This window comes from Anolis sagrei, chromosome X, assembly GCF_037176765.1.
Source record: "Anolis sagrei isolate rAnoSag1 chromosome X, rAnoSag1.mat, whole genome shotgun sequence".
Lineage (NCBI taxonomy): Eukaryota > Metazoa > Chordata > Lepidosauria > Squamata > Dactyloidae > Anolis > Anolis sagrei.
This window is the reverse complement of record NC_090034.1, coordinates 24,584,447-24,604,644: the sequence shown is the minus strand read 5'-3', so window position 1 is coordinate 24,604,644 and position 20,198 is coordinate 24,584,447. Positions and strand designations below refer to the sequence as shown.

General features: G+C 40.8%; 1 protein-coding gene across 1 annotated transcript in view; it reads left to right on the top strand.

Annotated features, from left to right (window-relative positions):
- PDXDC1 (pyridoxal dependent decarboxylase domain containing 1) overlaps positions 1–19,199 on the top strand; it is a 36,938-nt gene extending 17,739 nt beyond the window's left edge. Inside the window, exons 9-23 of the mRNA XM_060786336.2 lie at positions 463–547; positions 2,567–2,615; positions 4,552–4,653; positions 5,676–5,801; positions 6,098–6,148; positions 7,028–7,091; positions 7,780–7,862; positions 9,078–9,183; positions 10,661–10,832; positions 12,484–12,590; positions 13,229–13,350; positions 13,737–13,829; positions 13,918–14,014; positions 15,471–15,575; positions 16,242–19,199. Of these exons, the coding sequence (XP_060642319.2) occupies positions 463–547; positions 2,567–2,615; positions 4,552–4,653; positions 5,676–5,801; positions 6,098–6,148; positions 7,028–7,091; positions 7,780–7,862; positions 9,078–9,183; positions 10,661–10,832; positions 12,484–12,590; positions 13,229–13,350; positions 13,737–13,829; positions 13,918–14,014; positions 15,471–15,575; positions 16,242–16,501 (1,622 nt within the window). The 3' untranslated portion in view covers positions 16,502–19,199. The remainder of the gene's footprint in view (positions 1–462; positions 548–2,566; positions 2,616–4,551; positions 4,654–5,675; positions 5,802–6,097; positions 6,149–7,027; positions 7,092–7,779; positions 7,863–9,077; positions 9,184–10,660; positions 10,833–12,483; positions 12,591–13,228; positions 13,351–13,736; positions 13,830–13,917; positions 14,015–15,470; positions 15,576–16,241) is intronic.
- Positions 19,200–20,198: the final 999 nt, after the last annotated feature.

Below are 20,198 nucleotides of genomic sequence, written 5' to 3'. Positions count from 1 at the left end.
TGAGGATGCCCACCATAGATGTGGGTGAAACATCAGGAGAGAATGCTTCTGGAACATGGCCATACAGCCTTGGAAGGTCATAGCAACCCATTCTCATCCAACTTGAAGGCATACCTAGGGAGGCATAGCTAAACGATGAAGGCCTCTATTAGGATCGGGATTGTCAGTGCCGAAATCAATAAGACTGCATGAGGAGCTCTTGGCTGATCAGAATCTGGCCCAAGTTTTTTTTTTTTGGTACGAGTAATATTTATTTACTATATTTCATCCCTGTTCTTCTCACCCCGAAGGGGATTCAGAGCGGCTTATAGATATGGCAAGATTCATTGGAGACAAGAGAAATAATATAGCAAGTTACATTGGAGATGAGAGAAAGACAGCAAGGAGATAGGTCATTGTGCCACCTCTAATGAACAACATTTACTTAGCAATACATAAGTTGGTGGTTTTCTTTCAATACAGGTACGCCAGGAGCAGGCCATACTGACAAGCTGGGCCGATTGAAAGAACTCTGTGAGCAGTATAGTATGTGGCTACATGTAGAAGGGTACACTCTAGTTCTTAATTTTCATGTAATGTGGTAATGATCATGTGTGCTTCTGGTGGGAGCTGTATAAAGAGAAATGGTCAATTGAAGGCATTGAAAAGGAAATGCATTGCTGTTGTGGCACGCTGGTGGGTATTCTTCTTCCTATAATGCCATCCCTCAGTAATGGCATTTGCCAAGCTAAAGCTCATGGGCTCATGTAGCCCTTTCTGGGGTGTCCACAATATAACTCTACCTGGAAATGGCATAGATTGAACCCAGGAACATTGATATGCAGAGTTAGGTATATGAATCATGTGGGGTGAGGTGAATTCAGCTTCTTCCCTCAGTCATAACACCAAAACTTAATATATTTATTAAGAAATCTTGCCCCTTCCCAAATTTCATGTTTTTTATTAAATATTTTCCAATGCAATAAAAAGATTAGGAAGTGTGCAAAGCGATGTGCTCTGTTTTCTGGCTCACATCCTCAGAGCAGCCCAGTGAGGTAGGCTCGGCTGAAAGAGAGTAACTTGCCCAAGATTAATCCATTGGGAACTACATCTCCCAAATCCCAGTCTACCAGTCTGTAACTACTACATTGTATAAATGTATATGGTGTTGCTTGGAACCACTCATACAATCTGTGAGTATGTGAGAAACTAACGTGTTTGCATGAAAGAAATAATTTCCCACATGGTCCACAGATCCACTTAAAAGATCTGAACGGCATTCAGTCAGGCTCCACTTTCTGCTTTGACAGTAAGAAAATAAATAATATGGATAGTAGAGTTGGACCCAAATCACTGTTAACAAAAAGATTTGTAGTTTTCAGAGGACCATTTTTTGTGTAATTTCCAAAAACAGAAAGGGGAAGAGAGAGAGAGAGAGAGAGACAAAAGACCAGTGAAACGAATTCGGAGAGACAACATTCTTGGAAATAGTAAAGTCCACATAATACCTGAGGCAGGGAGATCTGTGGTGTCTTTTTCTCTCCCTGGCAGAAGGAGCCTCCTCCATTTTATCTTGGAAGGTTACCTTCTCCTCCAGAGAGAGCCATTAGAACTTGCTTTCCCAGTGGCACTAGCATAGGATGGCCATTGAAAGTTCCTCTCGGAGCATGGGAATTGAAGTCCCTCTCTCTCAGTATTTCTCAGCCAATAAAAAGCCTGGTGGTGTCCATGCTCTCATTGGCTGCGAATGGACACAACTGACAACTACAATTCCCAGAACCTTCTCTTGTGGTTTGTCTTATTTTTAAAAATGTTATGTTTAAAACTTAAAATAATTCTTTAAAAAATCAGTAGATTGGTGAATTGTTTTGAAACTTGGCAGGCCTGCTGCTGTAAATGGGGTCTACAACTGAGGTAGGTGTCATGCAGATAGGCCTTAAAATAGCTGAAGATTGAGCCTTTAAAGTTTCCCATTGTAGCCTATGGACCAAATCTCTGTTGAATGAAATGGAAGACACCCCTCCCCTTTTGGGTAACTTTCCAATCAGCTGGAGAGGCCCTGCTCTCAATCCCACCACCATTGCAAACGTGACAGAAACAGATCCCAAAATGATATGCCTTTTGGCCCGAATGCACATGACTAGTAGATAGGAGTTAGAACTTGAAAATTTTGGATCGTAGCTTCCCGAATCTCTAACATAGCCTAGCCATTAACTTTGAAAGACACTCTGTCTCTAGATACACCATCCCTTACAATAATCACATTTAAATGAATGGAATTTGTGCTATTAGTGATTAACTTCTCCCATTGACTTTAGTGTATCTATTTTAGGGCAAGCTATAGTTGGTCTTACTTCTTAAAATGTAAGAGGTTAACTGAATCAACATAGACATTCTTTTTCATTCTGGAATTTTTGTTTCTGTTGCAGGTACTTTGAAAGTAAACTTACAAAAGCTAACTTTCCTAAAAAAGTGTTTGGAAAATTTTGAAAAGAAAACCTTGGAACCAAGATGTTGCATTTAGCAAAAGAAAAAAAATGTTAATATTCCACCTCACCTAAGACTATGTGTTTGTGTTTTTCCTCAGGGTAAACTTGGCCACCTTGGCTTTGGGCTACGTCTCCTCATCTGTACTGGTATGGCTCTATGTTTTCATCCCTGCATTTGTAGTGAAATTCTCAGATCTCTGCTTGAGAGCTTCAAGCAAATATTGAATTATTGATAATCTTATTTTAGTTAAATATGTGGTACATGACAAATGGGATAAGTTTCCTGAGCTCTGAAAGCAAAGACTGATTACCAATTATCTTTCAAGTGTCATGATGGTTTTTCTTCCTTCTGCAAATACAGATATAGATTACAAGGGGAGCTCAAATCCTGAAAAGTAATGTTACGTGCATGAGACATTGTGGATTGAATATCTTTTTACTTAAATAAAGTGAAACCCTTGGTATTTGGATTGGATCTGAAAAGTAAAGGATCATTTTAAACACTGCCAAAATTAGAAATCCCTCCATGGATGAGAATATGCAAGCCTTTGTTTATCAGATTGTATTGTACAGAACTGAGAAGAATCAGTGCTATGCTAAGAAAAAATGTTAGCATATTTTTGGGATATTTATGTGGTATTCAAGTAATCCAGACATCACATGAACAGCACGTTCTGTGAATAATGGGTCACTTTGACATTCCCCTGGTGGTGCAGCAGGTTAAACTGCTGAGCTGCTGAACTTGCTGACTGAAAGGTTGGCGGCTCAAATCCGGGGAGTGGGGTGAGCGGTTTGAAAACATGCAGATGTGAGTAGATCAGTAGGTACCACTTCTGTGGAAAGGTAATGGACCTCCATGCAGTCATGACCTTGGAGATGTCTACGGACTACCCCAGCTCTTCAACTTCGAAATGGAGATTAGCACCACCCTGCAGAGTCAAACACGACTAGACTTAATGTCAGGGGAAACCTTTACTTTTTTGATGCTAAAGTTCAAGCAGGAATGGCTATCTGACTTTTGAACTTCCACCTCTCTTCACATGTAGAGAAGAGCAGCTTCTGATGACAGTTTGCAACAAACAACAGTTCGCAGTTCTGTCTGAATGTAGCAAATTGTAATTCTCGGAATGGCATGGAAGAGCAATTCCCCACAATTGGGTTTACCTTCACATACCCATCTGACACACTGGAATGAACTCAATTTATTTATTTATTATTATTTATTTACAGCTTTTATATTCCGCCCTTCTCACCCCGCAGGAGACTCAGGGCGGATTACAGTGTACACATATATGGCAAACATTCAATGCCAATTTTTGACATACAAACATATACAGACATATACAGAGGCTATTTAACTGGCCGCCAGGGGAGCTGTCGCTTTCATCGTCCATCTGTGACGCTGATGAAGCACTTCCACATTCCCCACATGCTTCCCCTGGAATGCTTTGCTGGAGTCTTCTTTATGGCCTCATAAATCAGTTAATTTAGCCTCCCCACACTTATTTTCCTATTTGACAGATGCAACTGTCTTTCGGGTTGCAAAGGTTGACAACAGGCTACACACGGTTGGAAACCCACTCCAACCCGGGCTGGCTTCGAACTCATGACCTTTTGGTCAGAGTGATCTTAATGCAGCTGTCACTCAGCCAGCTGCGCCACAATCCCGGTGCTTTTAATTGTGGTTCATTGTTTCTCTTATCATCATGTAATGGGCATTGTTTTTAACCTGGTTTGCAGTCAGGCTCTGGTTTGGAGTTACTTCTAGAAAAGGGGCATGTACTTCTGTATGCCTCTTTATTAGGCCTTTATGCTTTTTAGGCAAATGTTCATGTCATTCCTAGACACCCCCTGTGTCTCCATCAAGCAGAGACAGGCCATTTGTGGCCTTCTGGACATTGTTGGACCGCAGCTCCAACCATCAAAGTCAGTAGCCAAAGTTTGTGGGAGCTTCACTCTTAACAGCATTTAGAGGTCCATGTGTTGGAACATCCCTCCCATCTCTTATTTCATTAGAAGCTTGAGTATTAGCATTTCTTGTTTTGAGTGGACCGAAACACTAAAGCTACTTTCTGCCCTGTAGACAGCCACGAAATGTGACAGCATGACCCTGACTTTAGGGCCCTGGCTGGGTCTCCCGGCTGTACCCGCAGTGACGCTTTACAGACACGAGGATCCGTCTTTGGTAAGCCTTCGTCCTTTGAAGATACGCTTGCCACTTATTCCAAGCCCCCTTGAAAGGTCCAGGGCACAAGCAGAGATGCTTAACGAGCAAGGATTTTCTCGTTAATTTGAAGAAAGCTTGTGCTTACTGTGGGACTCCTCTTAGCAGGTCAGCGAATGAGAACTCCTTACTTTAAAACAGGCATGGACCAACTTTGGCCTTCCTTCCAGGTGTTTTGAACTCTCACAATTCCTAACAGCTGGTGGGAGGATCGAAGTTGACTCAGCTGCTTTAAACAGAAGCAGCTCGTTGAATGTTTCCTATGCACAGAAAATACTGTTAGATATGTGGAAGATGGCAAAGTTTAAGTCAAAATATAGGGTCACTGTTATGTCCAGATTTAGGATGCAGGAGGTGGCTACCCAAGTAACACTGGATAAGATTGTCCCTAAATGAAAGCTTTCCTTGGGTGGTGGACAGTAAGGTGTTTGGGGAGGACATTGGCAGGGATTGCTTGTTCATGGTGCTCGCTATAACCTGAAATGTCATTGGAGGGAGGACTTTTGGTGGCTCCTCAGCACTGCGGGTTAAAAATGTTTGTGGAAGTGGGGGCCCCAGTCACACACACACATACGCATTTTCACTCAACAAGACTCAAAGCGACTAAAAATTTAAATTGCACTACCCCCCCTCTCCCCCCCTCTCTCTATATATAAGCCTAAACTATCTAAACATTAAGTAGAATTAAATATGGGACTTGTTAAAATGCATAATTACAACCATCAAAACTATTAGAAACCTGTTAAAGTCCAGCTTATTTGTTTGGCACTGCTTTTGGTGGCCATTATTAAATAGGAAGAAGGGTTATCTAAATTCTTCATATACTGGTACTGTTTGGTTGGTTTTTGTTCCTTCTTTTTTCATGAGCTGTAATACATCCTGAATATTAGGCATAAAACAGAATACAAAAATATTGACCAAATTAAAAGAAGTTATGTCCATTGATGATGATACAATTGTGCTATAATTCATGCTTCTTGCAGTCTTTAGCAGCAGGCCTGACCTCCAGCCAGGCAGTGGACAAGCTCCGTGCTCTGCCCCTATGGCTCTCCTTGCAATATCTTGGACACAACGGGATTGTTGAAAGGATAAAGCATGCATCTCAGTTGGTAAGAAGCTGCTGACGTCCAGGGTTTTTGTGCCATCTTTGTTGCCTGATATTTTTGATGACTTTGTGACATTAATGTATTTCTCAGTAATGACAAGAATTAGCATAATGGTTTGAGTGTTGAAGTTGTGTTCTGAGGAATCATAGTTCAAACCCATTGGGAGGTCTTGGGCAACTCACAAGGAAACAGCAACAAACCCCTTCCAAATAATTCTTGTGACAATTACATTTACCATCTTTATTCTGTTTGCTTAGAAAAAATCTTCTCCCCTTCCCGTTTTCCCTCTTAATTTTTAGAGTCAAAGACTGTTGGAAAACTTGAAGAACCAGGATTTCATTAAAACCTCGGTAAGTTTTTTTTTTTTAATCCATATTGAAGCTGAATCTTTAATAATTTGACATGCTGTTAACTGCCTTATTTAAATGACATTGGGATTTATTCCAGGCGGATGAGCTATTTATAAGAGAAGTTTGTTTGTTTGTTTTTTTACTGTTTCAGTAAGAAGAAATGATCATACAAATACACACGTGACACAGTGGCAAATTCTAAATAAAATAATAATAAGGAAAAGAAAAGAAATTAAAATCAATCTCAGCACAATTTTTTTTTCGCGTCAGGAGCAGCTTGAGAAACTGCAAGTTGCTTCTGGTGTGAGAGCCTGTGGTGGCACAGTGAGTTAAATCTTTGTGCCAGCTGGACAGAAGACCAACAGGTCAGGGGGGATTAGCTCCCTCTGTCAGCTCCAGCTCCCCATGTGAGGACATGAGAGAAGCCTCCCACAGGGATAGTAAAACATCTGGGCATCCCCTGGGCAATGTCCTTGCAGACGGCTAATTCTCTCACAACAGAAGCGAAGAAGCACAAACAAACAGGGATATAAATGTTCTGAGCCGAAAGTGCAAAGCTGCGGTTGAGACATTTTAACAGTTCTTTGACTGCATGAATATTGTGTGCATTTGGCTGTTCTTTTTCTCATTTCGTGATGAGAGAAATTATTATCTGGCATTAGTGGCAGTGGTACAGTTTTCTGGTTTTATGGATAGATTTGATCCAGATGTTTTTGGGTCACCACTACTAGTAGTTGAGGATATGGTGTTGCCTGGAGAGTTATAGCTTTTCCCAAGGCTCATTAAGGAGTTTGCTTTGTTCTGTATGGAGCATTAAGATCTTCTCCCAGTATTTTTGGAATGTAAGTTTTATTCCCCCCCCCCAATTTCATTTTTAAGGTTGAAGATGAACTTAGCTCTCCTGTGGTGGTTTTCAAATTTTCCCCAGAATATCCGCATAAAGGTGAGTATTGTATAGAGAAAATTGCGTGTAATCACATTTGGCACCTTCCTGAGTAAACAACTCCCTTAATGCTGAGTTTTAGTTATTAATACTGACTTATATGTGTTACATAGAAATGCTTCTGTTATTTGAGGGAATCTGTTATTTTCATTTTGTTTATTTCATGTCAAAAGCATTGCATTGCATAAATAAGTTTAAAACTGATAAAATAAAGGGATCACAAGCAGCTAAATAGTCTTAGACCAAAAACGGGCAGCTGTGACCACACTGCTTCGGTGATATTATTAAAGAATGATGATGATGATGATTATTATTATTATAATTTTATATCTTACCCACCTCTCCTCTTGGCTTGATGCAGGTTACAGCATAATTAAAAACATAAACATCATCAAAGTTCTATAAATACACATATTAAAACATATTTCCATAAAGGATACACATTAAAAGTATTTCTATAAAATACATATTAAAATACACAGAACAGAGATTAAACACAGGGCACGTGTTTAAAATACTGTGTCATAGCCAAGCTTTTCCAAATCTAAGTTCATAATGACATACCTGAACATCATACCATGTGATGTTAAAATGTTCTCTATAGATTCAAAGGGAGAGGTTGAAGCTGTGCCCTCCTGTGTGCGACATGGATTTTCCTGTGCTATAATCTGTTTCCCTTTTGCTTCAGATTCAGATCACATGTTACAAACTACACAAATACCTCCAATGACTGGAAATGAGAGATATATCTGTGATACTTTTAATCAGTGGGTAGGTACTAATGTTACTTGCTGTTTTCCAAACTTGGCAAAATGTAGCCACCTGGCTTTGTTGAACTTCAACTTCAATTGGTTATTCTGTCAGGGCACATTTTTTTTCCTATTCCTAGATGCACAACCTGTTAGCAGGCTGAAACCATGCAAACAAACACTGATCTCCAAATTATTAAACGAGAATATGTCACAGCTTTTGCTCACAAGCTTTTGCCTTTGGCCCTATCTACCAATAAAAATAGCTTCTGAGAATGTCTCTGAAATCTAATTTGGCCCATTGACAGAAAGCAATTTTTGCTTAGCTCAGAATGTACTGATTATTTGCAAGAGTGCTGACTGTGTTGATCTCTAAAGTTCATTGGTTTTGCCATTGCTTAGGGTTTGAATTCTTTTGTATTGGCTCTACTGTAAGCAGCTTTGAGTCTTCTTCGAGAGAAAAAGCAGGGTATAAATAACCATACCAACAACTTGTAAAAAAGCAATGTGTAGTTCTGAACACGTGAAATGAAGAATTGTCCCACTTGTTCTAGCCCATAAGCAGGGAAATATACATGTTCTTGTCCCATGTGTAACGTTACCTCTTGTAATTGGCCCATTTTGGATTCTCTCAGTCGGTAATTGCCAGACCGAACAATAGTGATCATAAGCAGGGTACAACATTGTTCAAACAAGAAATGACACATTATTAAAACATATACCACATGATTAAAACAACACTTCCATGACTGTGTCTCAGCAACAAATAGTTTCACAACAATTGGAACTACTCAGTGAGTATTAGAAGAACTAAGAAACCTGAATTATGTAGATGAAAAAGCCTATACAGGTAGTCTTCAACATACAGACTTCCAGCTTACAAATGATTCCTAGTTAAGAATGGGGAAGCGAGAGAAATCTCCCCTTGTAAGGAAGGGAAATCCACTCCTGAAAGACTTATCATGGGGAAAAGATAAAACTCTGAAGTTTTATCCCCAGTCCTTTTTTCTACAACAAGCCAAATTATCGCAGGGACAGAAATTTGAGTGACATCTTCTGAACAGGGAGGGGTACAGATAGCAAAGGAAACACCACAGTGGTCTTTACCCTTCCTTATTTGATCCAAACATACAGACCCTCTCTTGTTCGTCAGTTGAGGACTGCCTATATTTAAGAATAGAGAGCAGATTAAGTTACAAAGAATGGGGGATCCTTCAACCTTTGCTTGTCTCTTCAGCTGGGAGACCAGTTGGCCCAGTTGGTGCCTGCCAGTGGGGTCGACATTGTGGAACTGGAGGATGAAGGCACCTGTGTGCGTTTTAGCCCGTTAATGACTTCTGCAGGTAATTGTGCCACTTGTTTTGTAAGGATTAAAATACTTAAATGTGAGATATATTGCTGCCTTGAAAATCCTCATTAAATCAGTATGCCTTCTGATGTGTACAAAGGTGTTTTTATGCCATTGAAACAGGATTCAAATTACTGCATAATCTCAGAGTATTACTTTCCCCTATGCATTCTTTGTTAACTTACTTAAGTGGCTGGTAGAGAACTTGTTAATCTGAAAGTTGGCAGTTCAAATCCGTGAGTTGGGGTGAGCTCTCACTGTTAGCTCCAACTCCTGCCAACCTAGTAGTTTGAAAACATCCAAATGTGAGTAGATCAGTAGGTACCACCTCAGCGGGAAGGCAAACAAGAAGTGTCTATGGACAACACAGGCTCCTCAGCTTGGAAATTGAAATTAATATCTCCCCCAGAGCACTACCTCCAGAAGCCGGAGGTGAAAGGGGAAGCCTTTGTTTTTGTCTGTGAATTTCTGTCTCGTATCCAGGTCCAGGCATTGAATGTTTTACCTGTGTTAGTGTTTGTATGTATACTGTAATCCACTTGTGCCCTCGGGGAGATAAGGCAGAATATAAATAAATAATAATTATTATTATTGACACAAAAGCACAGTATGTCACAGCAAACGAGATCTATATGCTGGATTTCGTATCACAAAATCACAAGTCGAAGACTTCCCAAGCGTCTAGGACTGTGTGATGTATTTTCGAATGATGCGTGCAGATCCAAGTAAGATGGCCTTTTGCAGTTGACAGATCATGATTTTGTCAATGTTTATTGTTTCCAAATGCCGGCTGAGATCTTTTGGCATGGCACCCAGTGTGCCCATTACCACTGGGACCACCGGTACTGGTTTATGCCAGAGCCTTTGCAGTACGATTTTGAGGTCTTGATAGTGGCTGAGTTTTTCCTGTTGTTTTTCCTCAATGCGACTGTCACCCAGTATGGTGACATCAATAATCCAGACTTTTTTCTTTTCCACAACAATCGTGATGTCTGGTGTATTGTGTTCCAAAACTTTGTGAGTCTGGATTCGAAAGTCCCACAGTATTTTTGCATGTTCATTTTCCATGACCTTTGTAAGTTTATGATCCCACCAATTCTATACTGCTGGTAGGTGGTACTTGTGACATAAGTTCCAGTGAATAATTTGGGCCACAGAGTTGTTCCTCTGTTTGTAGTCCGTCTGTGCGATTTTCTTGCAATAACTGAGGATATGATCCATGGTTTCATCAGCTTCCTTGCACAGTCTGCGTTATTATTATTATTATTATTATTATTATTATTATTATCATCATCATTTGTTGTTTCTTGGTGCCCATATGTGAGGTTAACGTGTGCGCGCAGAAAAAAACCCATAATGGTTCGGTTTTTTAGCATCTTATGGCTGCCTAATGATTTGAGAGGCTTTCAAATACTCAGCGCAATGCTCTGCCTTTGTGCAACTTTTAATGCTAATGCATCCAAGTTCTTCAGTTTTAGGAACAGAAGTGCAAGATGTCGACCAGCTGGTGGACTGCTTGAAAATGAAGGTCCCGGTGCTGACCTGCACCCTGCAGCTAAGAGATGAATTTGAGCAAGAAGTGAGAAGGACCACCAGCCTGACTTTTGTTGAAGATCTCAGCTGGCCTGGACTTGGAGTCATCAGGTGAGCAAGTCTCTCCAGGTCTTTTAAGAGGATGAAGATGAGAATGGGACTGGCAGGAAATGCATGGCTCCGTTGTCCCAGTCTCCAGAGCAGCAGAAAAAACCCACCACTTTCTCCTCAAGATTTAAATATGGCTCTCATCTCTTCTCTCAGCCTTCTCTCCTCCAAGCTAAACACCCCAAGGTCCGTCAGCCATTGCTCAGAGGGATTCTTGACTTCCAAGCCTTGGATTATTTGGATCATCCTTTTCTGGATACGTTCTAGTCCTGAAATCCTAATCTGTGCAACACTGTGATTTTTGACCCTGGGTTATCAATGTCATTTCCTAATTGGTTCTATCTCAAAAACATGGAAAAAGTTTATTAAGCTGCCAAAACTTTGTTGCTGTCTGCACATTCAAAGTTTTAAAATGGCATATTTTTATTAAGGAGAATTACAAACAAAGTGCCTAGACTGAAGGGAAAAAATAATGAATACATCTTTGGTTACAACAGGCATGGGCAAACTTCGGCTCTCCCAAGTGTTTTGGACTTCAACTCCCACAATTCCTAAAAGAGTACCAGCTGTTAGCAGTTGTGGGAGTTGAAGTCCAAAACACCTGGAGGGCCAAAGTTTGCCCATGCCGGCTCTACAACATGCAACCTATACGCATTCTAAACTAACACCTGCTAAGCTAATTTTTAAACCTCCCACTTGCTAGAGAAATTGATTAGGCTTGATTTGATGCTTTACTTTTTCTTAAACATCATAAGCTTTAGCACAGCTGGTTAACCACCAGCTGCAATTAATCTTGCCAATTGAATGGTTGGCAGTTTGAAGCTGGGGTCGAGGGTGAGTGTCCGATCTTCAGCCCAGCTCACTGCCCACCTAGCAGGTTGAAAACAGCTAGTGGGGAGGTATTTTAATGACACAATAAGGAAATACCAGAAAAATGCTGGCAATTTGATTAAGAAGAGAAAGTCTGTGAACGGGGCTCTTCGGCATGGAGGATGGAGCAATAACACTGCCCCTCCAGCCCCTGTGACCAGAATTGAGCTCAACCTCCAAAATGCCGAAGATGGGAAAAGCCTATATACCTCTATCTCTAGGAGCCCCTGGTGGTGCAGTGGGTTGTGCCAGCAGGACTGGAGACCAACAGATCAGAGGTTCAAGTCTGGGGAGAGCGCGGATGAGCTCCCTCTGTCAGCTCCAGTTCCCCATGCAGGGACATGACAGAAGCCTCCCACAGGATGGTAAAACATCTGGACATCTCCTGGGCAACATCCTTGCAGACAGCCAATTCTCTCATACCAGAAACGACTTGCAGTTTCTCAAGTCATTCCTGACATGGAAAAAAACAAACAAACCTCTATCTATGTACTGTTGTCTATATTGTTAATGTAGAATGGCATTGAATGTTTGCCGTATATGTGTTCTGTGATCTGCTCTGATTCCCCTTTGGGGTGAGAAGGGTGGAATATAAATACTGTAAATAAAAATAAATTAATACTCTAGCTCTCCTCCTGCTCCATGATCCTAAGCAAGTGTTTCTTTGCCTAACACGGAATCTGCCTGTCTAAAAGACCAGATAATTCTTCTTGAAAAACAAGTGCCTTGCTTTCTCTTTAAAATGATTGCAAAAAGTGTTTGTTTCCCTGGTCTTTCTATGTAGGTATGAGGGACAGAATGAAGACAAACAAGAAAAAGACTTAGAAAAGATTAACAGTGGACTTCTGAAAAAACTGAACGAGCTAGAATCAGATCTGGTGTTTTCTTTAGGTAATTTACTATTAAACTTCTCTGTGTGGGTCGGGGAGCTTCCTTTTCTGCATTAGAAGCATTCCATAGATTTTCCAACTATAGTAATTCATTTTCTCTATAAAGCCAGAAATAAAATTGCATTTGTATTTTTAATTTTTGATCCTGACATAAAATACAGGGTTAGTCAAAATGCATAGGCCAATAAGCCATTCAATTGAATGGCTTATTGGCCTATGCATTTTGACTAACCCTGTATATCTGATATATCTAACACCTTCCAACAAAGCATTCCCCCAGGCAGCAACCATCCAGGCTTTGAAGCTGCAAGGCCATTGAATGCTAATCAAGGTGGCCAATTGCAACATTCACATTTGCCTCAAACAGACAAGAGCTTTTTCTCCTACCCTGAACATTATTCCACAGGTATATAAACCCCACTTGCCTAGTTTCCAGCAGACCTCACAACCTCTGAGGATGTCTGCCATAGATGCAGGCAAAACGTCAGGAGAGAACGCTTCAGGAACATGGCCAGACAGCCTGGAAAACTCACAGTAATTCAGTGATCCTGGCCATTAAAGCCTTCGAAAACACATATCTGAAGTAAATAGAAAACCTATCAATACTTGCCTTAACTCTTTTATTTTTGCCTATTACAGGTCCAGAATTTGGAGGGGAGAAAAACTGTATTTATATTGGGATGGCCACAGAGGATCTGGATGTTTCTGAGCTTGTTGAGACTATTGCAGCAACAGGCCGTGAAATTGAAGAAAATTCAAGGGTACGCACTGGAGCTGCAAGGTTACAGAATAACTGCAGTGGCAAGATTGACTCTCCTGCCTGTTTCGTAGTTTATACTACTCCAGATTTGCAAATTGTAAAATGTCGTCTTCATAGAGAATTGCCATGTCAATAGAAACATCATTGTTAGCTTAGATAGGCAGGCCATTCAAATCTCAAATTATAAATAGAACTCACCTTCTGTTTTTAGGTGTAACTCTTCCATTTGGCCATGCAAAGCAACAAGCCAAACCCCAACCCCCTTTCCCTTGCACTTTGTCAAATAATAGAGAAAATGACCTCTTTTCAGTGGCATCGTCAGAACCAGAAATATAAGCAGCACATGTCAACACCAACTGGTTTTTTTTCTTCCCTTTATTGAATCAGCTGCTGGAAAACATGACCGAAGTTGTTCGGAAAGGCATAGAGGAAGCGCAGGTTCAGCTGCAGAAAGCGAATGAGGAAAGGCTCTTGGAAGAGGTGAGTAGTCATTTCAGGAAGTTACCTCCTTACAGCAGCCTTGGTGCTTAATTTGCATTCCCATTTGTTGTTGTGTTGTTTTTTTTAGGGCCTGCTCCGACAGATCCCTGTAGTTGGCTCTGTGCTGAACTGGTTTTCCCCGTTCCATGCTTCACCGAAGGGACAAACATTTAACCTGACAGCGGGTAGGAAGCTATTTGACAGCTTTATTTAACCAGTAGCAGCAAAATCACTGCTCAGTGTGCATTAGTAGAGTTATTCTGGAAGAGAGTTATCCATCCTGTTAGTAACTTGGCCTCTGTGCTCACATTCTGGGCTGGTCTTGAAAGCATTGGGCAGTTCATTGTAGGAAGCAGGACGCTGGAACAAGAAGGATGTTTTTAATCTGTTTTAACAGGGCTCTTTCTCTTAACTATTAGTGAAATGAAGGAGCAAAGAATTTCTCTCCTGTTGGGATATGCATTATATTAGTCAATATTTGCCAGGGCCTTCAGCTCAGCTGGGAGTTGGGCTAGAGCCAAAAATTATGGACATACTTATTTCAATTGAGGAATCCGAGGCTCTGGGTCCCAATTTGACCCCCCCCCCCCCCGGCCTTTTGGGTTCACCAAAGAATCTCCTCTTTATGGTTTCTCACTTGGTATATGTTTCTTCCCAAGACTCCCTGCTACTTCCCATGTCTCTACTCAAGCATTGTTCACTGCAGGAATGTATTCAGAGAGGGGTATATAACCTTTTTCTGAAAAATAGACCAAACAAGAAAGGCAGAGGAGAAGTAGCACTATCATATATCAAGGATGTTTATACCTGTGAGGGGATCCCTAATGTCAGTCCAGGAAGCCACAGCAAACATAATTGTGTGGCCGGCTGAATTCGCGGAGAAGATTGAGATATATACATAATACCAATAAGATGTGATTCAGCAGGTCCATAGTATTCATTTTGAGCAGTGGCTTAATGTGTTGTCGAAGGCTTTCATGAGTTTTCTGGGCTCCAGCAGCATTCCCTCCTGATGTTTTACCCACATCTATGGCAGGTATCCTCAGAGGTTAAGGGGTCTGTTGGAAAATAGGCAAGTGGGGTTTATACACCTGTGGAATAATGTCCAGGATGGGAGAAAGAACTCTTGTCTGCTTGAGGCAAGTGTGAATGTTGCAATTGGCCACCTTGATTAGCATTGAATAGCCTTGCAGCTTCAAGGCTTGACTGCTTCCTCCCTGGGGAATCCTTTGTTGGGAGGTGTTAGCTGGCCCTGATTATTTCCTGTCTAGAATTCTCTGCTTTCTGAATGTTGCTCTTTATTTACTGTTCTGATTTTAGAGTTTTTTTAAAAAATACAGATAACCAGGTTTTGTTAATTTTAATGGTTTCCTCCTTCCTGTTGAAATTGTCCACATACTTGTGGATTTCAATGGCTTCTCTGTGTAGTCTGACATGGTGGCTGTTAGAGTGGTCCAGCATTTCTGTATTCTCTAATAATATGCTATGTCCAGGTTGGTTCATAAGTGCCCTGCTATGGTATGTCTCTACATTAAAACTGAATGTGGTGTCACTTCTGCAAATTTGCAGTGTCTCATTTTGTGTATGAATATGCTAATATGAAAGCTGTGGACACATTTGACTCCCAATTTCCATTGGCAGGTTCTTTAGAGTCAACAGAATCAACATACGCTTCTAAAGCACAGGGCAGTGGGACCACCCCACCTCCAACCCCGACTTCAAGCCGTAATAAGCAAAGGTATCCTGGTAAGTCTTTCCTTCTCCCATTTGTAGAAAGAGCTGCTTCCCTGAGCTCTCCTTACTATTTGTAAGAACCAAAGTTGGAGGAGCATTTGAATGGGTCTGGAAAGATAATAATAATAATAATAATAATAATAATAATAATAGTAATAATAATAATAATAATAATAATAATAATAATAAAGCAAGACGATTATTATTATTATTATTATTATTATTATTATTAATGTCTTGCTTTTTTCCTGGATCGGGACTCAAAGTGGCAAACAACATATAAAAAACAAGGAGATCATTCAACAGGTTTATTTGGCCAAATCATCCTGCCGGGTGAGCAAAAGGGAAAAAAGTGCCACCCCAAAACTAAGACAGACCTTAGTTTTATAGTCAAAATCTTCACAATCGGGCTATTTTCTCCAATTCTCTATCTCTTTCTTTGTTCCCTCCTTGGCATCAGCCCTTATCCATATTTGTGCCTGCTTTTTCTCAGCAGCCTGTCCTGCCTCCCCTCCTGTGCCTGCTTGTTACTAGGAAAAAACATTTTGAACTTTCTGCTGTTTTCAGCTGGTAAACTTCCACTTCAGTAGCAGCAGAAATTTTAGACAGGATTTGAAATCTCCATTGGGCTAAAGGGTGGAGTATCCAATTTCTAAATGTTGGTTGTTTTGTCCTCAGGACAAAAGCGGTTTAGGAGGTCTTTGAGGAACTCGGACACGTTCAGTGAGACCAGCTCTGTGAGTCACATTGATGACTTGGACCGTGGAGAACCGCGGTGGCCCAGCGCTTCCCCAGTTGGGCAAGAAGGAAGTCCTGAGCCGGCAGAGCAGAGCGGGCCTCTGGCAACGGAAACAGCGATGGAGACCCCAGCAGGGAAGCCCCCGACTCTGGTGGGAGCCAATGGCACTCAATCAGAACAAGAAGTGAGTTTAAGATAAAAACGGAGACTCTGCATATGATGGCTTTGTACAGAAATGCACTCTCTATAGCAGGATCATTTAACAAGACATTTCAAATGTCAACGGTGCCACAGTTAGTGAAGGAATACCAACTGTTAATACACAAATGGAGATCTGGTACAGAGGCTAGCAAAAGGATGGTTTCCTCTTCCTGTTTGCCTTCTTTGTGGGGTTTTGTTTCCACTCTACACTCTAATGATGGTTCCTCATCCTTTGTTCATATTGTCAAGGGTTGTGTTTGCATAAGCTTTGCCCCTTTGCAACTAACAGTGAGGTCTTGACTCCAGGCAGCATCTTAATGAAGGATTTTTTGGGGGTATTTTTCAAAATATATTTTATTCTGACATCTCTTGGGTTATTTTCATTTGAATTATTACTTTCACTCGATGCTTTCTGGGAAGATGTGTATTAAAATGGGTTTAAATCTGCTCAATAACCCTGTCGATTTCGGCTCTCCTATTTTGAAATGATTGCAATTATCATCACTGACCTTATATTTGTGTTTCGAAATGCTCCAAATTCTCCACGATTTAGCCTCAGGTGATGCCTGGGCACTGCTTATGGAATGTTTTAAATCTCCCGGCTGCAGAATTACAGAAGTCTTATCAAGATAGTATGAAATCTTACCTAACTGAAACGGCCCACTTGCTAAATACGTCATTCCTCACTGTTAGCTGCTGCTGCTGGGAACCCATAGTTTAGTCTTCCCTGGGTTTTTTTCCCTGCTTTAAGAGCCACTTAGAAGCAAACCCAGGAGGGAAATGTTGCATTTACAGTAATGATCACCCCCCCCCCCCAAATTCTCTTATGCAAGACTTTGGTGAAGCACTTGAACTAACCTGTTGCATGTCTGTGATTTTCCCTGTATCCTTCTTCTTACGGATTTTTCTCACCAGTAGCTCTTCCCTTTGTTTGATATTGTAAATATCCAGAGAAATTATTAGATTATATACACTACTGCACTATTTAAAAAAGGAAAAAAAATCTTAGGCTGCTATTGTAAATCCAAGAACAAGTAATTTGGGAATTGATTTCTTCCTCAGATGAGGAGTTACACCTTCACATTTACGACTGTTGAGCCTGCACCTTGTCCTACAAAGGGACAAAAGTAACCATAATTGTAAGAGTGAGTTGCTATGAGCCAACCCAGGCATGGGCAAGTTTCGTCTCTCCTTCCAAGTGTTTTGGACTTCAACTCCCACAATTTCTAACAGCCTCAGGCCCCTTCCTTTTCCCCGCTTTCGCTTAAGCGGCTGAGGGGGAAAAGGAAGGGGCCTGAGGCAGTTAGGAATTGTGGGAGTTGAAGTCCAAAAAACTTGGAAGGAGGGCCAAAGTTTGTCCATGCCTGATCCAACATGTTAGACCTAGATGATTTCTATTGAAATTGCCACGTTTCAACATGGCTGCTTCCCCTAAAAGGGAGCTACCTACATCCCTCTACTCTATTATTAATGAAGGACTTTCCTGTAGGTTAGTAGTTATGACTTCCTCTTTGTGGCCACAGTTGTGTTTCCGAAAAGTACCGAATGTATCCGGAAATTATTTTACAGGAATCGAGGGGATGGGGGAGGGAAGTGCAGAGGAATGTGCATCCTTTGTCTATAAAATGCCATTGTCCAAATTTTGCAATGAAATGATTCGATACATTTGGAATTGTGCATCATATTCAGCCAACAATGTGCTGTCACCTACAACTCATTTTTGATTTGGTACCTTTTGGAAACTAGGTCCACAACCGAGTCCTATGAAATGGGAGATGTATTACACTTGGTGGCAATGCTTCTATTTTGCCCTAAAACAGTGGTTCTCAATCTGTGGGTCCCCAAGTGTTTTATTTATTTATTTATTCCAGATATTTGTACCCCACCCTTCTCAAACCCCGGGGGGGGGGGGTGAGGGGGGACTCAGGGTGACTTCCAGCCAGCAACAATTCGATGCCCCCAATGTACACATAATAAAATCCAATAATTAGATACATTTAAAACATTAAATCATATTAATTAACTAAAATCTTGTTCTGTTTCAGTAACAGCCTAGTGGTTTTGGCCTACAACTCTCAAAAACCCCAGCCAGTTTACTAGCTGTTAGGATTTCTGGGAGTTGAAGGTCAAAACATCTGGGGATCCACAGGTTGAGAATAACTGCCCTAAAATGATGGTTATAGGTGGAAGTAGAATGGGGAACTTCAGACATATAGGCAGTTCCTGGCAACAACCATTCTTGTCCTCATCCAAATAAGCCCATTTTTCAGAGCTCAGCTACAATGGGGTTGTAATACCCTCTGAAACATTTTGTTAATTGATTTAAATCACCAAAACGCCCACCGGGTTGGTGCCGCTTGTACAGTCCAGTCACTCTCCTCTTCGATATAAGACATTGGTAAATATCCATTTAAATGTGACGAGGTTTACAATAAGTTCACTTTGTTTCTCTAGATAAAAAGTTGATATTTAAACTGCAGATTAAATTAGTGTCTTCCTTAACGTTGGTGCAATTATTTAATTAAATAAAGTCCAATTATATTCACATGGTTTCCTCAAAAGGAAAGGGTTATAGTTATAATCATTAATACAGATTTTAATGTTTTTATACTGTTGAATGGGCAGTTTTGCTGGAATAAAGACCTACATTTCAGTACTTTCCCTGTGCTTCAATAAATGTTCTTGAAATAGTTTTATTTTAATTTGTGTTGATTGAAATGAAATCCTAAAAGGGGAGAAACATGCTGTCATATATGAGACAGGAGGGGTGTCTCATCTTTGAGGCAGCAATCAGGGATGTCTTCTCTTTCACTAGTTTTCGAGCATGTCATGCAGTACCAAAAGGAGAAAGATAGGACTGCATCCATGGTGCTGGATTACTGGAGTTGGAAGGGATTCTATGGAGTCTCTAGCGTCTTCATCACAGTAGAAAAAAAATCCACTTAAAATCTGGTTTCTGCTTCCTGCAGAATTCAGGGGGGTTGGTTAGTGAGGCTGTTAAAGGATCCTCCCTAAACTACAAACCCCAGAATTCTGCAGGAGGCAGAAACCAGATTTTAAGTGGATTTTTCGTCTAGTGTGATGAGGTGGTAGGAGAGGTGCAATATAACCCTATGTAACAAAATATGAAAAAGTTTCTGTTCCTGGTTTGAAAGTGTTCTTTCCTGTTTAATTGTGGGGTCCTTACATTGAGAGTAGCTGTTCTACTCCAGAAACTTCATTTTTGTGGGTGCCACAAACTAGGTTGAATTGCTTGAGACTTGATGAGATATTCATTAGAAAACTAGAGCAAAATGTGCTAGAGTAGGATGTCCCTCCCACCTTTTTTACTCTTTCAATGTGCAGGCTGTAACAGTTTTTGCAGTTTAATAAAATTTGTCCAATTTTTTGATAGAACCAATTCGGAAATGACATTTATAACCCAGAAACAAAAACCATGTTACACAGTGTAATGGGAGATTAGAAAACTTTCAAAAAACTAAGTGTTTGAGGGTGGGTGCCATATGTGGACCATCCCATTGCCAGGAAACCTGGCCTATAAACTGAAAAGAATACGTTGCTTTATATAAACAAGCACCTTTCAAAATACTTGGTGGTCTTCTATTGTCTTTGTCTAAGGCAGTGGTTCCTAACCTGTGGTCCGTAAGAACAAAATATGGTCCGCAGCCTCACCATTACTACATCATTGCCTCGAA